The following is an 18,727-nucleotide window of genomic DNA, read 5'->3' as shown; positions in this document are numbered from 1 at the left end:
TGAAGAGATTGTTTGTGAAAATAAGGTTTAAGTGCTTCTATAAGGTGGGAGGTAATGTGTTTTGAATTTCTCTAACGCGATAGGCACAGAGAGAAAGGAAATTGCACAATAGGCGGAACTGGCCGAAAATAGGGGGAACCACACATTACTTGTTTTACTCTTTCTGGCTTATTGTTCTTCTCGTGCTGAAACATGTCTTTTTATTATTCTTTTATATGTTCAGGACAGCAGTGTTTTAAAAGTTATAAAAATTGTTTAAAAAAGTTTTAAAGGTTTATGAAATTACACAAAGAAAAATGTAGTGATTGTAATTAGTAGTAGCTATATATACATTTATTTAAAATGCAAAAAAAAATACAACAAATAAAATTTGCGACAAAAAAATTGTTGTATCAAATAAGTTACCTTTTTTATTTTTAAATGTACAAAAAAATGCAGTAATGTCTCCTAAAGCAGCCTAATATTACCTGTAATAAAACACAGAAGCCTATACCATCTGACTACAACAAGATGGATTGTTATTTCTGCAGTCTCCAGTATCATATGGTTACTTGGATATTACGGATATTATCTTATGTACAGAATAAGTGTTTACAGGCGTAAATATTTTTTATTTAACTTGATCCACTAGGATTTAAGAATAAACCAGTTCAGTGTGTTATTATAGCCTCTGCTGACTGGTCTTTTTGTGTTTTCTTTTTTTTACTAAGAAAAAATAGCTTAGCCCATTGGCAGATTTCTTTGGTTAATATAAACATAGTTGTATTAATTTTTTATACATAAAACTAACACAGAGATTTAATAAAACCTACAGTGCGGAACATCAATGATTAAGTATTAGTATTAGTTTGTGAATCGCAGTACAACATTTACCAGATTAATGCGTTTGACTCTTCCCTATTTTGTTGGACAAGACATACTGACTTAAACAGACATGTTTAATCTTGTAACATGTAACATTTTTTGTACCGGTGGCTTCTGAGAAGTCCCAGTGTGCAGGAAAATGTCCTGGTATTCCAAAGTACAAGTGTCAGTACTGTCAGGGTAGCCAGACAGAACAAAGACAAATGCAGATGTAGAACTATAAAGGCTTTATTTACAGCCAAATCTTCATATATATATATATATACAAGATTAAGTGAAGGGGCAAAAAGCACGCAAACAACAAACCAAACAGTCCAAGGTCAGAACCAGGCAAAATTATATCACAGGCAATTCCAGAATTCCAGAGGTCAAAAAACACAGAGCAGGGTCAAAATTTATGGGAGATCAAAAAACAGACAATGCTTTATGCGAACAAAAGGCAATACTCGACAATGAACGAAGGATAGTAGCATCTTAAAATATACCGGGAAACAGGTGAACCGAATTACCATTCCGGGGAAGCGTGACGTGCCGCAATGTCTCTGTGTTTGTAGCCTGTACAACATTGGAGGGATTTTAGTCTTTAGGCTCACATTTGGGTTTATTCTAAAGTTATATAGAGTTTATTACAAGTAAATACACTCACTGACCACTGACTTTACGTGACATACCAGTTCAAAAGAGACAAATTGTTGGTGCACGTCTTGCCGGCGCATCTGTGACCAAGACAGGAAGTCTTTGTGATGTATCAAGAGCCACAGTATCCAGGGTAATGTCAGCATACCAGCATAAAGGACGAACCACATCCAACAGGATTAACTGTGGACGCAAAAGGAAGTGCTCAGTGGGTATGTCAGCAGGGGCAGTGGCCGTCGTGACAAGAACTCTGTACTTGTCTGAACCAGCCCATTTTAAATACTGATAGCAACCATCAATCATCCATTTAGCATCTTTATAAAAAATAACCTAGCAATTAATTAGGTTATCGTTAGCAAGCACCGAGTATACCCCTGTGAATATTCCTTAAAAGTGACTACAAGTTTAGCAGCAAGCTGCTTAGAAACCACCTGAAAGTGTCCACCGCTCAAAATATAATCATCCAGTGTTAACTTAAAGAAATACACCTTCTTAGTTGATACTAATGTGTTAATAAATATGATGTGACTTTTTTTTTTTACTTTCTCAAGATATCAAGCAGTTAAATATATGATATGGCATATTATTTTTGTTTTACATAGAACTCCTGAAATAAAGTCATGAAAAAAAAACGAAAACAAATGAAAAATTGAGGTCAGCCAGCCACAACTTTTGCAGATGGCAGATGCAAAAAAAACAAGCGGTTTCCTGTTGACAGCATAAGAGTACAGGAAATAAATTGCCCTACATCTCAGCCAACATACCAGTAATTTTAATGACAATCTGACAACTAACCACTAGTTCCATGATTATTTGAGTTTATTCTAATGTTATATACAGTTTATTACAGGTAGATACATTCACTGACCACTGACTTATGTTTCTTTGAGTTCATTTCAATGTTATATAGAGTTTATTATAGGTAGATACATTCACTAATCACTGACTTTATGTTTTGGGGGATTTATTCTAAAGTTATATAGAGTTTATTACAAGTAAATACACTCACTGACCACTGAAAGTATGTACCACTGACTGACTGTATTTTTTATTCTAATGTTATATAGAATTTGTTATATAGGTATATACACTAACTAACCACTGACAATGTTTATTTGGGTTTTTTATTGTTATATAGAGTTTATTAGAGGTAGACACTCACTGGCTGCTATGTTTATGTTTATTTGGGTTTATATTAGTATTATTTATTGTTTATTAAAGGTAGACACACTCACTGACCACTAACTTTATGTTTATTTGCGTTTATTCTAATGTTTTATAAAGTTATATGCAGGTAGATATTCTCACTGACCAAAGACTTTGTGTTTATTTGGGTTATTGTTGTTATATAGAGTTAATTACAGGTAAACACACTTACTGACCACAAACTAACTTTGTTTATTTGGGTTTTTGACCAGTGATTTTACATTTATTTGAGTTTAATTTAATGTCACACTGAATTTCATTACAAACTCACTGCCTTTTATGGCTAGTAGAAACGTTTTCTGTAATAAAAAAAAAGAGATTGACATGCAAAAAAAAATCAGTCAGTGCACGCCCCTCATGTTTCAAAACCTCAAACAGTTTCCAGCAGATGAAGAGTAGTGATCGAGAAGCATCGGGAGCTTTATCGTTCTGGTAAATGTCTCTTCTTTTTCATGTTACTTTGTTTTAGTAATTTTATTTAATTTTTATTCAAAAGGAAATATAACATTTAACTTGGTGTGTTTCTGTGTTTGTGTCAGCGTGTTTACATGAATAATCCCATTAATGAGGATTTTCCTATCCGATCTAGTGTGAAACTATTTTGAAGTGGAATGTAAAAAAAATGACATCTTTTATTCTGGTGACTCGTCTGCATTTGAGTTACTTCTCCTCTAGACATTTGTTTTCTGAAGTTTTACTGTATTCCTGTACTATATAACTCTCTCTTTAACTTTCACTAGGGATTTTTATTTTAGCCATATTTCATTCTTCTTTCTATTCTTGTGATTCTTAGCAGACTGTTTTAAAGATGGCCACAAGTGTTCAACCTGCTGAAAACACAATCCATGGCTTCACCATTGTGACCAATGTGGTACCAGCTGGAACGGGACATTATGGCCAAAATACTGAAGCAGGAGCCTCCACTAAAGGCCTATTTAGACAACTCCTTAAAGGAGATCCAAAAGCATTAGGGGTAAAAAATATATATATATACTATCATTTTTAAGTATTATTTCTAGGCGTTTTTGTACTTGTCTTTTATGCTTTGTTTTATTTATTTATTTATTTATTTTACAGGTTGTGCAGATCATGATCGGGATCATAACGTTTATGCTTGGCATTGTGTCTGCCTTGTTTTTTGAGTCTGTATCCAGGGTCACGGGTGTCATGTTTTGGGGAGCAGTGTTTGTGAGTTTACATTTTGTGCAACTTTAATAACCATTGCCTTCATGATTGCTGTTTTCATTGCAACACTATGGGCCCTATCATACACCCTGCGCAAGGCGTGTAGCCTGGCGCATTGCCATTGTACACCCCGTCAACAGTCTATTTTTACGCCTTGCGCACGTCCTTAAAAATATACCTCACCCACAGCCTTCAGCAATCAACTATAAAAAATAAAATATACTTTAAAATCTGCACAGTAACTATAAATTATTATTAGTTATATTTATTTCTGACAGTTTAAAGGGTTTATATTTATGTTCGGTACACAAACTTAATAACTGTAGCTTAAAATATAGCAGACACAGGCATTCTGCTGTTTAAGAATTTCAACAGATGCTTATTCTCACTCAAATGCTGGAGTTTTTGAAATGGAAAATTAAAATAGAAAAGCACTTTGACTGAACATAAATTTATTTTATTTAACTTTGCTATTATTTAACTGAAATTCACTGAAATTGTCAATCCTGGTGTCTGAGGCTGCCTGTCAATTATATAAATCTTAAAACATTTGAAATACACAGAAATATAAAGCTATATGTTTCTTATCACCAGGGCAAATGTATAAAATTATTAAATTTATTAATTTAGCTAGTTAAAATCTTGTCCAGCTCTCTTAAATGTCAGGCACGCAAAGAAAAGCTTGCAGCGTGTGCAGCATTGCGCGCAGAATAACCTCTGTCTTAAAAAAAAAAAAAACGTTGTAATAAATAAGGAAAATGCATGTTATAAACTCACTATTAAAGCCACATATTTACTGATAATTAATTAAGAGAAATCAGGCAAAATGCGTCGCGACTCTCTCTCTCTCTCTCTCTTTCTCTCTTTCGCAGCGTGGAGCTGAATTCAGCGCGAAATAATATAAACTCAGTTTAGTTAAATTAAAATAAGTAAGGACCTGTAAGTTAATCAAATATTGTTAAATATAAAGGATAGGTTGAGGTTTTGATGAGCTGTTTCAATGATTTAAAACTGAAACTAACTGAAACTGAAACTTTTATTATTCTGCGCAGAAAGCCTGTGATTGTTTTAAATTAGTTTTTTTAATGAGTTTATATTTTACATTATTCATTTTTTATTCATTTTAATTATTTTAATTATTTTATTAATCAAAGTATTAAATGTATATATATTTTTTCCAATGATTCCCATGTTGTTAGGTTATTGGTATAAATTTGATAATTTCTTATCATTCTCATCATTGTACTTTAATTTCACTGCTATTATTATTTAATTCATAAGATATAAATTCTTTACTTTTTATGTCAATTTTTATTATCTTTTTAAAATTTCCTATTTTAAAATATATATGTATATATTTTATTCGTCTATAGTAAATGTCAGTTTTTATTTCTATTCTTTTTATATTTTTAATCCCTTTTAAAGTGTAAATGAGGGTCCCTATCCAGTGTAAATAATCGATTGCTTGATTAATATTCAGTGTTGCAAACCCAGTTTTTACATAAACAATAAACAGAATAGAGAATAAAATAACATTACTCTTATTTGAGCTGTGGGTTTATCTTCACAGCGTGACTGTGCAGTTTCCTATGCTCTCTTAAAATAGGAATGAACAGAAGTCAGCGCTCTTAAAGGGGATAACTACAGACACACTGATTGGCTTATCTCACGTTACCCCAAAACACACCAATGAATAATTAAGGGAATTAAAACACACCCTTTGCGCCATTGGAGCTGCAGACACAGGACACGCCCCTAAATGCAACTGTGCACAGCGCAATTAACTAGTGCGCTATAGATCGTTAAAATAATGCCCTATAAAGTATAGTCTAATCTAGTGTTCATACCTCTTTTTTTATCTGTTTGTATGCCAGTATATGGTCTCAGGGGGTCTGTCTGTTGGTGCAAGCAAGAAAGCACATGGCTGTTTGGTAAGTAATCGAATAAATCAATTAAATCAAAACCTTTTTCTTTTTGAAAATATTTAAACATCTGGACATTTGAGCTTCATTCGAACAGTATTATGAGATAAGGCAATACCGCAGATGATTAGAACATCATTAGAGAGGATTTTGGAGAAGTCAGTCCTAGTTCAAACTTTAAGACCCTATTTTAGCAAAGAAGGTGGCAGATAACACCCAGACAAAGAGCAATGTGCTGTGGACAGCTGAAGCTAAAGTTGAAATATTTGAGCACAGTAACTAAAGACATCTTTATGGTGGCCGAGAAAGCCCAACGCAGTGCAAATTGAAAAGCGCTGCAAAAGCACAAAACACATCCATCAAAATTACAACACAGGCGCAGCAAATAGAAAAACGCGCTGCAAAAAGAAAAACGCGCTGCAAATAGAACCACAACACAACGGAAGTGAGTCACAACACAACGGAATTTTCCCGGGGGACCTTAAAAGATACTGTACCAGCTAAGCTGCGTCTTCAGTAACGTCTCGGACTTCACTATGTGTACAAAGAACAATAAGTGGCAAACAAGGCGTTTTGTGAAGCAGAACTTTTAATAATATGCACACAACCGTGGTAATCACAGGTAATAAACATAACTTACTTTTCAGAAGCTTGTTTGCCACTTACTGTCCTTTGTACACAGCTGGTACAGCATCTTTTAAGGTCCCCCGGGAAAATTCCGTTGTGTTGTGACTCACTTGTGTTGTGGTTCTATTTGCAGCGCGTTTTTCTTTTTGCAGTGCGTTTTTCTATTTGCTGCGCCTGTGTTGTAATTTTGATGGATGTGTTTTGTGCTTTTGCAGCGCTTTTCAATTTGCACTGCGCTGGGCTTTCTCGGCCACCGTACATCTTTGGTCAGAGAACACACAGCATTTGACCTCAAGAACCTCACACCCACAGTAGAATATGTAGGAGGAACATGAAGATGGAAATTTCCATTTTCAATTTCCACTATGACAAACTAACCACTATGAAATACTCAACTAACGGAGACAAAGTTTGGCAACATTTTGAAAAGTTTCCAGGAAGGTTAGCATGTGTTATAACAGAAATAACGTTCCAGGAACGTTCGAAAAGCATGTGACATAATAATGGTTTACATTACAATGTTATTAAAGTGTTTATTGCATAATGTTCCCAGATAGACAAATACTTAACTACATTAATTATGGAAATATTAAAAGTGGCATCCTCTAAACTAACAATTAAAACATTGAGTAACACTGCAGCGAAACTTCCAGAGTGTTTAAAAACATTAAATAAAAACATTCTAAGAACATCCAGAAAACTTTCACCTTCTGAGAACAGTAGTTGTAACATTCAGAAAATGTTAGTAAACTGGTAACCAAAAAAATGTTCGCTGGGTACCAGCTTTTAGGGAAAAGGATGTCTTAACATTTCTTTTTTGTTCCTTACATTTATTGCAAATTCTTCTGTGGTTTGCAAAGAACTCGCACATTTAAAATTGTTGAACTGAACAAAATCAGTGGGCTAAAGTAATTAGCGTTTAACCAACATTGGCTAGAGCAATGACCCCCAAGCAAACGTTGGTTAGATCATTTAACATCCAGCAAACACTGGCTGAAGCAGTCAGCATCTATCTAACATCAGCTAAAGGAATTAACGCTTAGCACATGGTGGCTAGAGTAGTTCATGTCTATAGCAAACATTTGCTTAAGTGGTAAACGTCTAGTTAACATCTACTAAAGCATTCATAGGAAGTTTTCCAGGCAGGGATTTAGCCAAGTCTTGGATTACATAGCATTCTAAAAAGGAAACTTCCCCTTAACATCTGACAACAATGGCTAGAGCAGGTAATGTCTACTCAACATCAGCTAAAGCTGTTAACATCTAGCAAACATCTTTTGGAGCAGTTATAATCAAGCTAACAACGACTATCCAACATAAGTTAGAGCAATTAAGTTTAGCTAACTTTGGCTCAAGTAGTTAATAGCTAGCCCACATTAGCTAGAGCAGTTAAAGTCAAGTTGACATTAGCTAGAGCAGTTAATGTATTGCCAACATTGGCTACAACAGTTAATAGGTAGCCAACATCAGCTAGGGCAGTTGATGTCCACTCAACCTTAGCTAGAGCTTACACAGGGCTTATTGTTAATGTGGAGAACCGTCAGTGAAGTTATTGACTGCAGGACATTTCTGAACAGGCATCTGAACTCAAGCCTAAACAAAGTAAAAGACCACATAACAACCAGAGCCAGTTGGCAACTGTCTGCAAGCGCACTGCAAACTGAGCAGGGGGCACAGATCGGGTAGCCACGACTGTCAACAGTTTTCGGCGCTGTGAGATCGCTGATCAAGCTTAACTTCCGTTTTCTGAATTCTAAATAGACTGATACATGTTTAAACGTATTATAATTCGAAAATAATCTGTTAAAATGTATAAGACTGTGGTGTTTTCGTAATTTTTTTTTACATATACCAAGTCTGTAAACTACTTCACATTTTATCACACCTTCAGAGATAACATTAACATCTACATACTCAAATGTCAATTTATAATGCTTGTCATGAACAAATGAATGAATGAATAAAAAAAATAATAAGTAAAACACATTTATTCGCGTAGGCCTTATCTAACTAGCAGTTTATCTTTCTGTAATCTAGATAGACTGGGAGATAAATTACAAACAAAATACAAACATCAACCAGAAAATAATTTTCTTTGTCCTTGAGCAGTTGATATATAAACATTTTACGCCTTATCAATTTAGTATTAACGGGTGAATAAGACATTTTAGAAATGTAATTAGTTTACCATTATAACAAACCTGTTTGGGTTATGCCCATCTTATGGGGGTTGGTATTTGACCAGTTGTACTTTTTCTCAAGCTAACAAAGAATTTTTATATATATTAAATAAAAAACATAATTTTATTCTAAAAATACACAGCAAAGTATTATAAATAACAGCTGCCTGGACCCATCCCTCGCAACCATATCTGTCAAGTCTCCCGTTTTGGCCGGGAAACTACCGTATTTTACTCCTCTTTCCCGCCGTCCTCCCGTTTTAGTATTTTCCCGTAAATTTCCCGTATTATATTAAAATAAAAATATATATTATTGAGGAGACAGGGCACTGACCGCTCTGTGTCTCTTAACCAATCGTGGAGCCGGTTCAAAGAGAAAGTCCCGCCTTTCAGGAGAAACAGCCAATCAGCTTGCAAAGGAGGGTCAGTGTGGGGAAGCCCCTCGTCGCTGTTCAGGCAGCTAGTCGGAGCAGCTGATGTTAAAACATATATGGACACAGCGATTTTTCTAAAAGAAAGGTAACGGTAGGCAAATCATGTAAACTGTGATGAGATTTTTCTGATAGCTGCTTAAAAATATTCGTCTCCGAAACAAAACACACAGATTAAACCTTTTAAAATAAAAAAAATTACAGCTTGTGACTCAGCTTAACAAGAAATGTGGAGAAGACCGAAATTAACTGAACAGATCAGGGGTGGAGTGATCAAAAGAAAGAAGTATTAATTAAAAATTATTAATTGTGTAGGCCCCTTAGGACTAATTTTTACTGATGGAATATATCTGGTCCATGTCCTTTTAGTAAAAGCTCATGATACTATGTTTAGGTCACCTACAGACATTTTGCAGAATTTGTGCACCCTTTGTTCAATTTTAAATAAATACAAAATATATAATATAAAAGCGTGCATTTATACCAAAAAAAGACATGAAATCTTAACTTTTTTTAAATATCTAGAAAAGGGTTTTTAATTTGGCTGTATTAAAATAATATGTAGGAAAGGGATACTGAACCTTCGTTGGGCTGGTGGGACGACTTTAACCGGACAGAGGAAAATATCCCTTATTTTTAAATCTAAAACTTGACAGGTATGCTCGCAACACACACCTCCACCCTCCTCCACCAACAGGTTGACACCACCAGGAGGGGGACAAATCTACCTATTTCTGATATTTAGATATACGACACATATTCACCCCAGGTTGACAGCACATGTGGAAGTGTATTATCAGACTTTGCTGATGTCATGCTGGTATGTTCTGTTTCTCTGCTCTGTTAGGTGAAGGGCTCCCTGGTCATGAATGTGTTCAGTGCTGTGGCTGCAGGAATATCCATCGTCGTTCTGGCTATTGACATTGCTATAGCAATTCATTGTAACAGAAATTATTATTATTATGAATCTTCACGTCCTACCGAAGATCTGTGTGTAAGTTGTTTAACCAACTTGTGTAGAAATTAATGTATTTATGAAATGGAACACATTGATTGTTATGAGATATAAATGTGTGCATTGTGTAGAAATTACTGATTATGTTACAACACTCAATTTTAAATTGTTCTGGTGGACCTTTATTATTGTGAACAATGTACAGCCACTAAAGACTCCCTCACATAAAGTTATTAAACCAAACGATTATGAATACACTGGCTGATGTCCGAGACACAGGTTTACCATACTTTTGAGAAGCTTTTGGGTCTAAAAAATGCTCATTAAATGAAATATAATTAAAATGTGGATGAATACATGCAGGTCTTTGTACAAGTAATAGTCCCAAAAGAAAAGCAATTTGTTTAGACATATCCACATATGTATAAAAATAGTAAAGTATGCAGTATTATAAGCACAAGTGGTTCATTGATAACAGCAGCCTACCTTTACGTTTGGGACATACTGTGTTTTGGTGCTTCAGCTGAAATGGCAAGTCTGTGGGATTTTTTACCTAGTTTCAGGACCTAGTTTTAGTCAAACCAACATCCTGGTTTCTGTGGTACCAACAAGGTACAGCGAACTTTTCAGAAATTACTGTATTTCAGATTTTAATTATTGTAACGATGCATTGTAACAAGTTAGTTTAATGCTAGGCTCCATTGATGTTTGCGAAATGCACCCATGGTTTTGCAGCCCATGACGTTCATTAATAAATATAAATCAAATTGAGACGAAGAGTCAAGTAGAACAGTGAATTAATTTTGGAGCATTTCTATTGCTCCAATCATCATGGAAATAAAATGAAAAGAATCTACCAGTGAAGTGAAGGATTTTTCATGTTTTTGTTGTATTTTATACATGTTTTAGGTTTGATACAACTTTTTCTTAAGCATGTAGCAAGACCTTAATGTAATTGTGAGTATAAACGTTTCTCTGGAAAAAACTTATTTGTAGGGACTGTCATATGGAATTGCTGGCATTCAGCTGGTTTTAGCTGTGCTTGAGTTCATCATCTCCATCTGCACTTCTGCATTTGCTTGCAAAGCCACCTGCTGCAATGATCCGGTCAGTGACAGAATATCTTCCTATATATTATAATAAACTTAGGTAAATGTTTATTGTTTACATTTTGTGTTTAAATGTGCCACATAATGCATTTACTTATTATTTAAAATGTTTTGGTGTATAAATGTTAAATATGTCGCTTTGATTGGGGTGAAAAATGCCCAGATATAGTTAAATTCTATTTACCACATTGTTATTTTATCCATTTTTTTCAGTTTAGGGCATCTTTTAGTGCACAGTCACAAAATGATATCATATTTCCTGATCATACAGGTTTACTTGTCCAATCTGTTTTGCAGATGCAGGTTATGTTTGTCCCCGCACATCCTGTAACCACCGTCTAGTTGCGGACAATGCTTGACTTCCCTGAACCTACCTAAGATCAATTTAATTTTTTTTTAAATTTAGAGCTTCTTTCTCTTACGTTTTAACTAGGGGTGTCAATGTTAAAGCATTAACGCACGCTTTTAATTTGTAATCAGTAACGCATTACTATTTTTTTAATGCAAGTTAATTAAGGCACCAAATTTGACTCCTTCTTCCGCCCGTAATCTGCCCCGCCCCCGTGTCACTCCCCGATCTGTACCCCCTGCCGGATTTGTGCCGCGCATGCGCACTGCACACTGAGCAGGGGGCGCAGATCGGGCAGCCACGGCTGTCAACAGTTGTCGGCGCTGTGAGATCGCTGATCAAGCTTAAGTTCCGTTTTCTGAATTCTAGATAGACAGATAGGTGTTTAAAATAATTAAAAATCGAAAATAATCTGTTAAAATGTGTGAGCCTGCGGTGTTTTTATTTATTTTTTGTTACATATACCAAGTCTGTAAATTACTTCACATTTAAAAATTATTTTTATTCTTAAAATACACAGCAAATTATTATAAATAACAGGTACAACACATTCATCAAAATATCAGTTTATTTTACTCTCAGAAAAAGCATGAGAGCGAACCCATATCTCTCTCAACACACACACACACACACACACACACACTTTCCTTGCCCATTCCTTCGTTGGAGGATGGCGTGAATGCTGAATTTAACGAAAATGTACTCTGCACAGCTCTGTAAAACTTAAAATCCTTAATTTTGACACCACAGTGTACGAGCTGTTTGCGACAGTGTGGGCGGAAGTACACCTTGGCATTACCTTGCCAATTACATTGCGCGGCACAAATCGGGCAGGGGGTACAGATCGGGGAGTGACACCCCGCCCAACGCACTGATCTATTTTCTGGCTGAACGACTGAAGGGCGCGCTCATAAGGGGTCCAGCAGTAACACTCCGGTTCAGACTTCCAGCTTAGAGCCGGTTAGAGATGTTTCTCTCTCTCTCTCTCTCTCTCTTACTCATACACGCGCGCGCACACACACACGCACACACCCTTACTCCTGCACTGCTCCTCATCTCTGATATTTTTTAAATGTTCTAATTAGGTTTCTAATTTAGAAATCCCCACAACCAATTTTACTGTCCAATTTATCATGCATTCTTTATTCCAGAACCGTGCGTTGATTTTTACCTCCCCTCAAACATACAAGTATATACTATTATTTTTATTGACACCACTAATATACATGTAATTGCATTTTACATTTCTAACATTCATTCTTTTATGTACATTTAAATATCCACTATAATAATTTACGTCTGAAGAAAAACAAATGCGAGCAATCGCAGTTATTCACAGAATTTTGTTGTGAATAATCGGATTTTTTTTTTTATCGATTGACACCATTAGTTTTAACGTTTTGTTATACTGCAATATTGTTTCTGTTCATTTAGAACTTTGTTTCTGTTAAGTTCTAAATTTGCTCCTGTTAAATTCTTAATTTGTTTTACTTTAGAACTTTGTTTCTGTTAAGTCATTTTGTATTACATTTAACAATTGTTTATATTTAGTTAAAACATGGTTTCTGTTCAATTCTAAACTTTGTTTCTCTTTAGTTATAATATTTGTTAAATTCTATAATAGTTTCTGTTACGATATACTTTTGTTTCTGTTGAATCCTAAATTTGTTTCAGTTAAATTCTAAGTTTGTTTTTATTTAGAACTTTGTTTCTGTTAAATTCTAAATTTGTTCCTGTTGAATTATATTTGAGTAAATTTGTTATCAGTTAAAACCTAGTTTCTGTAATTTTTTTTTATTTCTGTTTGGTTTTAAAATGTGTCTCTGCTATGTTCTAAATGTACGATTTGATGTGACTCGATTTTATCAGGTTCATGACTCATGTAGTGACCTATAAATAACTGCATTTACAACATATGATAGCAGCTTCTTGATCTGACAAATGCAGGTTGAAGGTATGCAGAGCAATATAGTGCAATAAACACCTACTGACCAATAATTCACTTTACTGTATAGGTAGTATGGGTACATTATCACAATCTAACTCAGTTTAAAGAGAATGAACTGTACTATAATGATAGCATGGGTACATTATCACAATCTAACTCAAGCACACATAGATCTCCAACAACTTATATGATGGGCTGATTGTAAGACCACAATAATTTGCTCAACAGTGACACCTTGTGTTTGCTTAAAAGAAGGATCTTAACACGCAACACCTGTTATATACTTAAACACATTCCATTTATGTAGTAATTAAAAAAAGAGATTTTTAATAAACTATTTATTAGGTTTTAATAAACATAATTATAATGTTTGGATGGTTTTCATACATCAAGAAAAGAAATTGTATGGATTAAACCTTCATTACCTCCCCCTTTAACTGTAGTTAAAAATGACTGATTACAACCCCTATATAAGATATGTTGGAAAATATTATGTATAATATTTACTAATGCATTTCAACATATGCAATTGTACTATATATATATATATATATATATATATATACGTATATATATATATATATAGTATATAACACAATAGATAATATTTTTAACGATTCTAAGTGATTTAGATTTAGATTTGCATGTTGTTTTTCCTATTTTACACGTTTAATTGTCTTTAGCTAAAACAAACTCAATTGGAGTGAATTGATTATATCTCTGATATTTTTTAAATGTTCAAATTAGGTTTCGAATTCATAAATCCTCACAACCAATTTTACAGTCCAATTTATTATGCATTCTTTATTCCAACACAGTGCGTTGATTTTATCTCCCCTCAAACATACAAGTATATACTATTATTTTAATTGACACCACTAATATACATATTATTGCATTTTACATCTCTTACATTCATTCTTTTATGTACATTTAAATAGCCACTACTAGCGGCCAATGCTAACGGTCGGTTGCCAGTTGATGTTAACAGGCTGAGTGGCCTGAGACTAAAGGTCCGAAACCCAAGGATGAAAACTTAAACTAGAAAAGAGCAGGAATGATATGAGAAATTTTAAATCAAGCTGTTATTTACTGTGGTAGTTTTCCCCACGAATCTTCCGGCTGAACTGCTTTGACATTTTATAGTTAAAATGGAAAATAATCTCTGTTTCTCCTCTTTTCCCCCCTCTCTTCATCTCTCTCTCTCTCTCTTACACACACACACACACACACACACATCTCAGGGATTCCTTTATCAGCATGTTTCCTTATTGACATTCATCTGAGCTGCCTTGGCCTCCTATTGTAGTAAAGCAGGCTGAGTTACAGCCTCACTCCCCAAAGTCGCACCTCCACTGGCCTTCACTGCTGAAGGTTAAGCTGCTCTCGCTTTCTCGCTCTCTCTCGCTCCTTATCTCCCACACTTAATAATGCAGCAGACCCCAGGGCAGAGCCTCGCCCCGCTGCTGACCGAGCCTCCGTTTCCTCATTAGTGCGCAACGGCTGCTCCAAAGGTCAAAAGAGGCTAAGTGAGAAAAAAGAAGGGAATTCTTTGTTTTCGGTTTTGCTTCTATTCACCTGAGGACTTCCTGGGGTTTCGTTGCTTTCCATTTTGTTGCAAATTTCCTTTGTCTCCTCAGTCTGGATGAAGAAAAGAAGATATGCTAATGCTGCTGTGATTCTACATTAACATATCATCAACATAACTTAATCAAGAATGTTCTATAGCTGCCCTCCCAGAGTGTGGCATACATTTCCTCACAGAGTGAGAGCTGCTTTAACTACTGAGGAAATAAAAGAGACCAGCGAAAGTTGTACAACAGTTATCAATCACATAACGTTCCCAGCTGAAGCCACGCAGCCAGGCATGTCTCGTCAGACAGGAGCTAACAGTGCTAGGAACAACATGGCAGTTCGTTCCTGTGTTATTTGCGCAAATAGCACATCAGTGGATCACCACAAGCGAAGTACAATTGTGATAGGTAGGTGTATGTTTAGAACAGTTCTGTTCACACTAGTTAAAAGTAAAAACTGGATTTTAACTTTCTAGGTGAGGACTACCCACCCCTGTGTGTAAGTAACTAGGTTTATATAGGATCTCCGGTGGATTTTGTGTTTTACAGAGACTCTGAGACTAGGTCAGTGGCTGAACTTAGCACTTAGCAGGGCATTACACATGTTGTAAAGTAACATATGACATTGCAAAGACTTTAATGTAAAAATGTCTTTATGTCTAATGTATTTGCATGTATGAATATTCATGAGCAAGAGCCGAAATCCTATTGTACTCCCTGCCCACTCCTCCACTGGACTAAAGCAGCATTATACCGCCTCACCGGAGCACTTTTTTTTCACAAAAACCAGCTCACATGGCATTCTTCTTTTATTTTAGAGACCATAACTAGACATTTTAAAATGAATGAAAAAATATGGAATGAGACCTTGAGATTGACACAAGTGACTTTAAAGAGATGTTACCACAAGGTTTATGGACATTCAATAAAAATGTTCTGAGAACATCCAGAAAACTTTTACTCTCTTTCTCTCTCTCTGTTTATATAAAGTTAGTATAGGCCAGCCTCGATACTCTGCCTCCAATGATGTTACAATATTTTCCATAGTTAAAAGAAATTTGACTTTTGTATTTCATTCATGTATTTCTTTTTATTGTATGCTAATTTTGTGCTTATATAAGTATGGGATCATGAAATTGAATATACAGTGTATTGTAACTTAATTAAAATGTGAGGGCAGTACATGAACAGGTGATGGGATGATGGTCAGTCTCACTGTGAGGTCAGTGTGGAGAAGCTCAGCTTCCTGGGTGGATGTTTTTAAAGGTTACCTACTAGTCCAGACCATCATGTTATTCAGGCCACTGAATGTGATTATATTAGAGTGTGTGTGTGTGTGTGTTATAAATTCACTTTGCTCGCTGGAAAAGCCACAGTCTGTGGGATTTATGATGGAGCTCTATGTGGTTTTCCCAGCCAGGGAAATAACGAATGTGCAGCTCAATGATGTGCAGTACAGGGGGGTCACTAATAACCCCAATTACAGCCTCTGCTTTGCTGTTTTATCTGAAGAAGACCAGAGGGCTCGTTCATTTTCATGTATTGACTATTTTAATCGAGTGTTTTTGCTTTCTCTCTATCTTACTCTCTCTCTCTCTCTCTCTCTCTCTCTCTCTCTCTCTCTCAAAATGACAGCAGTCGAGTTTGTCACATTTTCAGCAGTACATCAGCCCTCTGAGCCGACATTTACTCAGACTAACATTTAATTAAAGAAAGTCATGTACACAGCGAGTCCCAGCATAATGGGGATATGGTATGCAATGCTGGTTTGGTGTAATGGCAGATGTTCCTCTTGTAGATAAACACTGACATCAGTACCTGACGGAAGCAGTGAAACCACATCATTGTGTGTTTGCATCCATCCATATTGGATAACTCTCGCTCTATTGTGCAGAAGTGACTGTGTCCCGGTGTGATAACATTACCATTGTCAGGAGAACAGCTACCAAAGCATTTTCATCTGTCCTGCCCAGAAGCAGAATGATGCTGATTTGTACCTGATTCGTACATTAAAAAGTGGCAAAACACGACACATTCCTGAGTGAAATCTTTCTAAATATAGACAATATATATAAAGAGAGTACAAGACAAAAGTTTGAACACACCTTAAATATATATAGTTTTTTCATTATTTTAAAATGTTCTGCATTGTACATTAATACTAACGTCAGTAAACAAAAAGTTAGTTAAAAGGAACCAGAATATGTTTTACATATTTAAATTGGCACATTTTATATAGATGAGAGCTTTGCTCATTTTGTTTGTTTTTCTCAGTAAGTTTTATGAGGTAGAGTCACCTGGAATGTGAGATTCCAGTTAACAGCTGTGCTGAACTTGCCAAGAGTTAATTACTTGAATTTCTTGTTCTCTTAAAGCAGAGGTCACTAATAGGCGGACCGCGGTCCGATGTTCATTTAAAGCGGCAGAACTTTTCTTGTCTTTACGGTATACGTGCTTTGTGGTGCAGTAAACTCACAGACCAATCACGTGTGATGTAAGATCACCAAACACTCTACTCTACCAATCTGATCTGTGCAGATCGGGAGGGCGGAGCACACACAGGCGAAGCAGGCAGTGAGAAGTTGCAGTCGGAGACTGAAAAAGAAAAGGAAAAACTGAATTTATAAAACACACTAACAGTAATAATATTAAATAAAATAAAACTGCTGTTTTTAAACAAAGCTGATATTCAGGCCAAGTTTAGCAAACATTTCTCCATATGTTGCATGATTTGTCATTCATGTAATTAACATGAATATAGTAATTAACATCTAATATAAATAAAATAAAATAGAATAAATATAACATTTTGAAACAGAGTTTACATACAGAATTACATTAATAGACTCGATAAGCTAAATTATTGAGGGTGTTTCCATTTATTAAGTCAATAATGTAATTATTGTGACAGGCCTATTTAAAACAATAAATATTGTTGAAATATACTGAATAGTATTTGTCATTTGTTTTGTCTTTCAGTTGTTGATGGCATAACACACTGACAGAACTGCTAGGCTTCTTCAGTATACAGGATAAAGCACTGGATCATAACACAAGTTAAAAATGACGACGGTCCGGATCTTGGCCTGACAAAATTTCCTTTAACCGGACCATACTGAATTCTAATTAAATACCCCTGTCTTCATGTGTTTGAGAGCATCAGTTGTAAAGTTGTGAAGAGGTAGTGCAGGTATACAGTGAATAGCTCTATTTAAGTAATGTTCTAATCCATATTATGTCAAGAACTGCTTAATAAAGTATAGAAATAAATTACTTTAATAGATGAAGATCAGTCAATCCGAAAAATATCAAGAACATTAAAAGTGCAGTCACAAAGACCATCAAAAATGTTATGATGAAACTGGCTCTCATCAGGACCACCCCAGGAAACCTTTTGGTACTGTAGAGATTTATTGTATTTCGTAATGCAATATTAGTGTAAGATTATTATAAGACTGTAATCATTTTTATGGTGCATAATAAAATATAAAAATATACAAAATGGTTTGCTTTGAATTTCTCCATAGAACCATGAACCATGTTTTTAAATGAGATGATGATGATGCCTATTGTACAGTATGTATGTACTATATAAGCTATAAATATCCTGCATATAATGTACATAATAGTTCTAGTTCTAGACAAATTAAATCCATCCCCAGAACTGCTTTAAAACCTGTACAGAATATTGTGTATTTTTTTATTATGATACTTTAAATGGTAGTTCTTCTTGACAATGGT

The 18,727-nt window shown here is 35.1% G+C and overlaps 1 protein-coding gene across 1 annotated transcript; it reads left to right on the top strand.

Moving 5' to 3' along the window:
* Window positions 1–3,507: 3,507 nt before the first annotated feature.
* LOC111193709 (membrane-spanning 4-domains subfamily A member 4A) lies at window positions 3,508–11,228 on the top strand. Its single transcript, XM_049479646.1, has 5 exons — window positions 3,508–3,679; window positions 3,784–3,894; window positions 5,766–5,822; window positions 9,899–9,982; window positions 11,003–11,228. The coding sequence occupies exons 1-5, from the start codon at window positions 3,515–3,517 to the stop codon at window positions 11,144–11,146; spliced, it is 561 nt and encodes a 186-aa protein (XP_049335603.1). The 5' UTR covers window positions 3,508–3,514; the 3' UTR covers window positions 11,147–11,228.
* Window positions 11,229–18,727: the final 7,499 nt, after the last annotated feature.

The sequence above is a fragment of the Astyanax mexicanus genome, chromosome 5 (assembly GCF_023375975.1).
Source record: "Astyanax mexicanus isolate ESR-SI-001 chromosome 5, AstMex3_surface, whole genome shotgun sequence".
Classification (NCBI taxonomy): domain Eukaryota; kingdom Metazoa; phylum Chordata; class Actinopteri; order Characiformes; family Acestrorhamphidae; genus Astyanax; species Astyanax mexicanus.
This window is presented reverse-complemented; position numbering and strand designations above follow the sequence as displayed.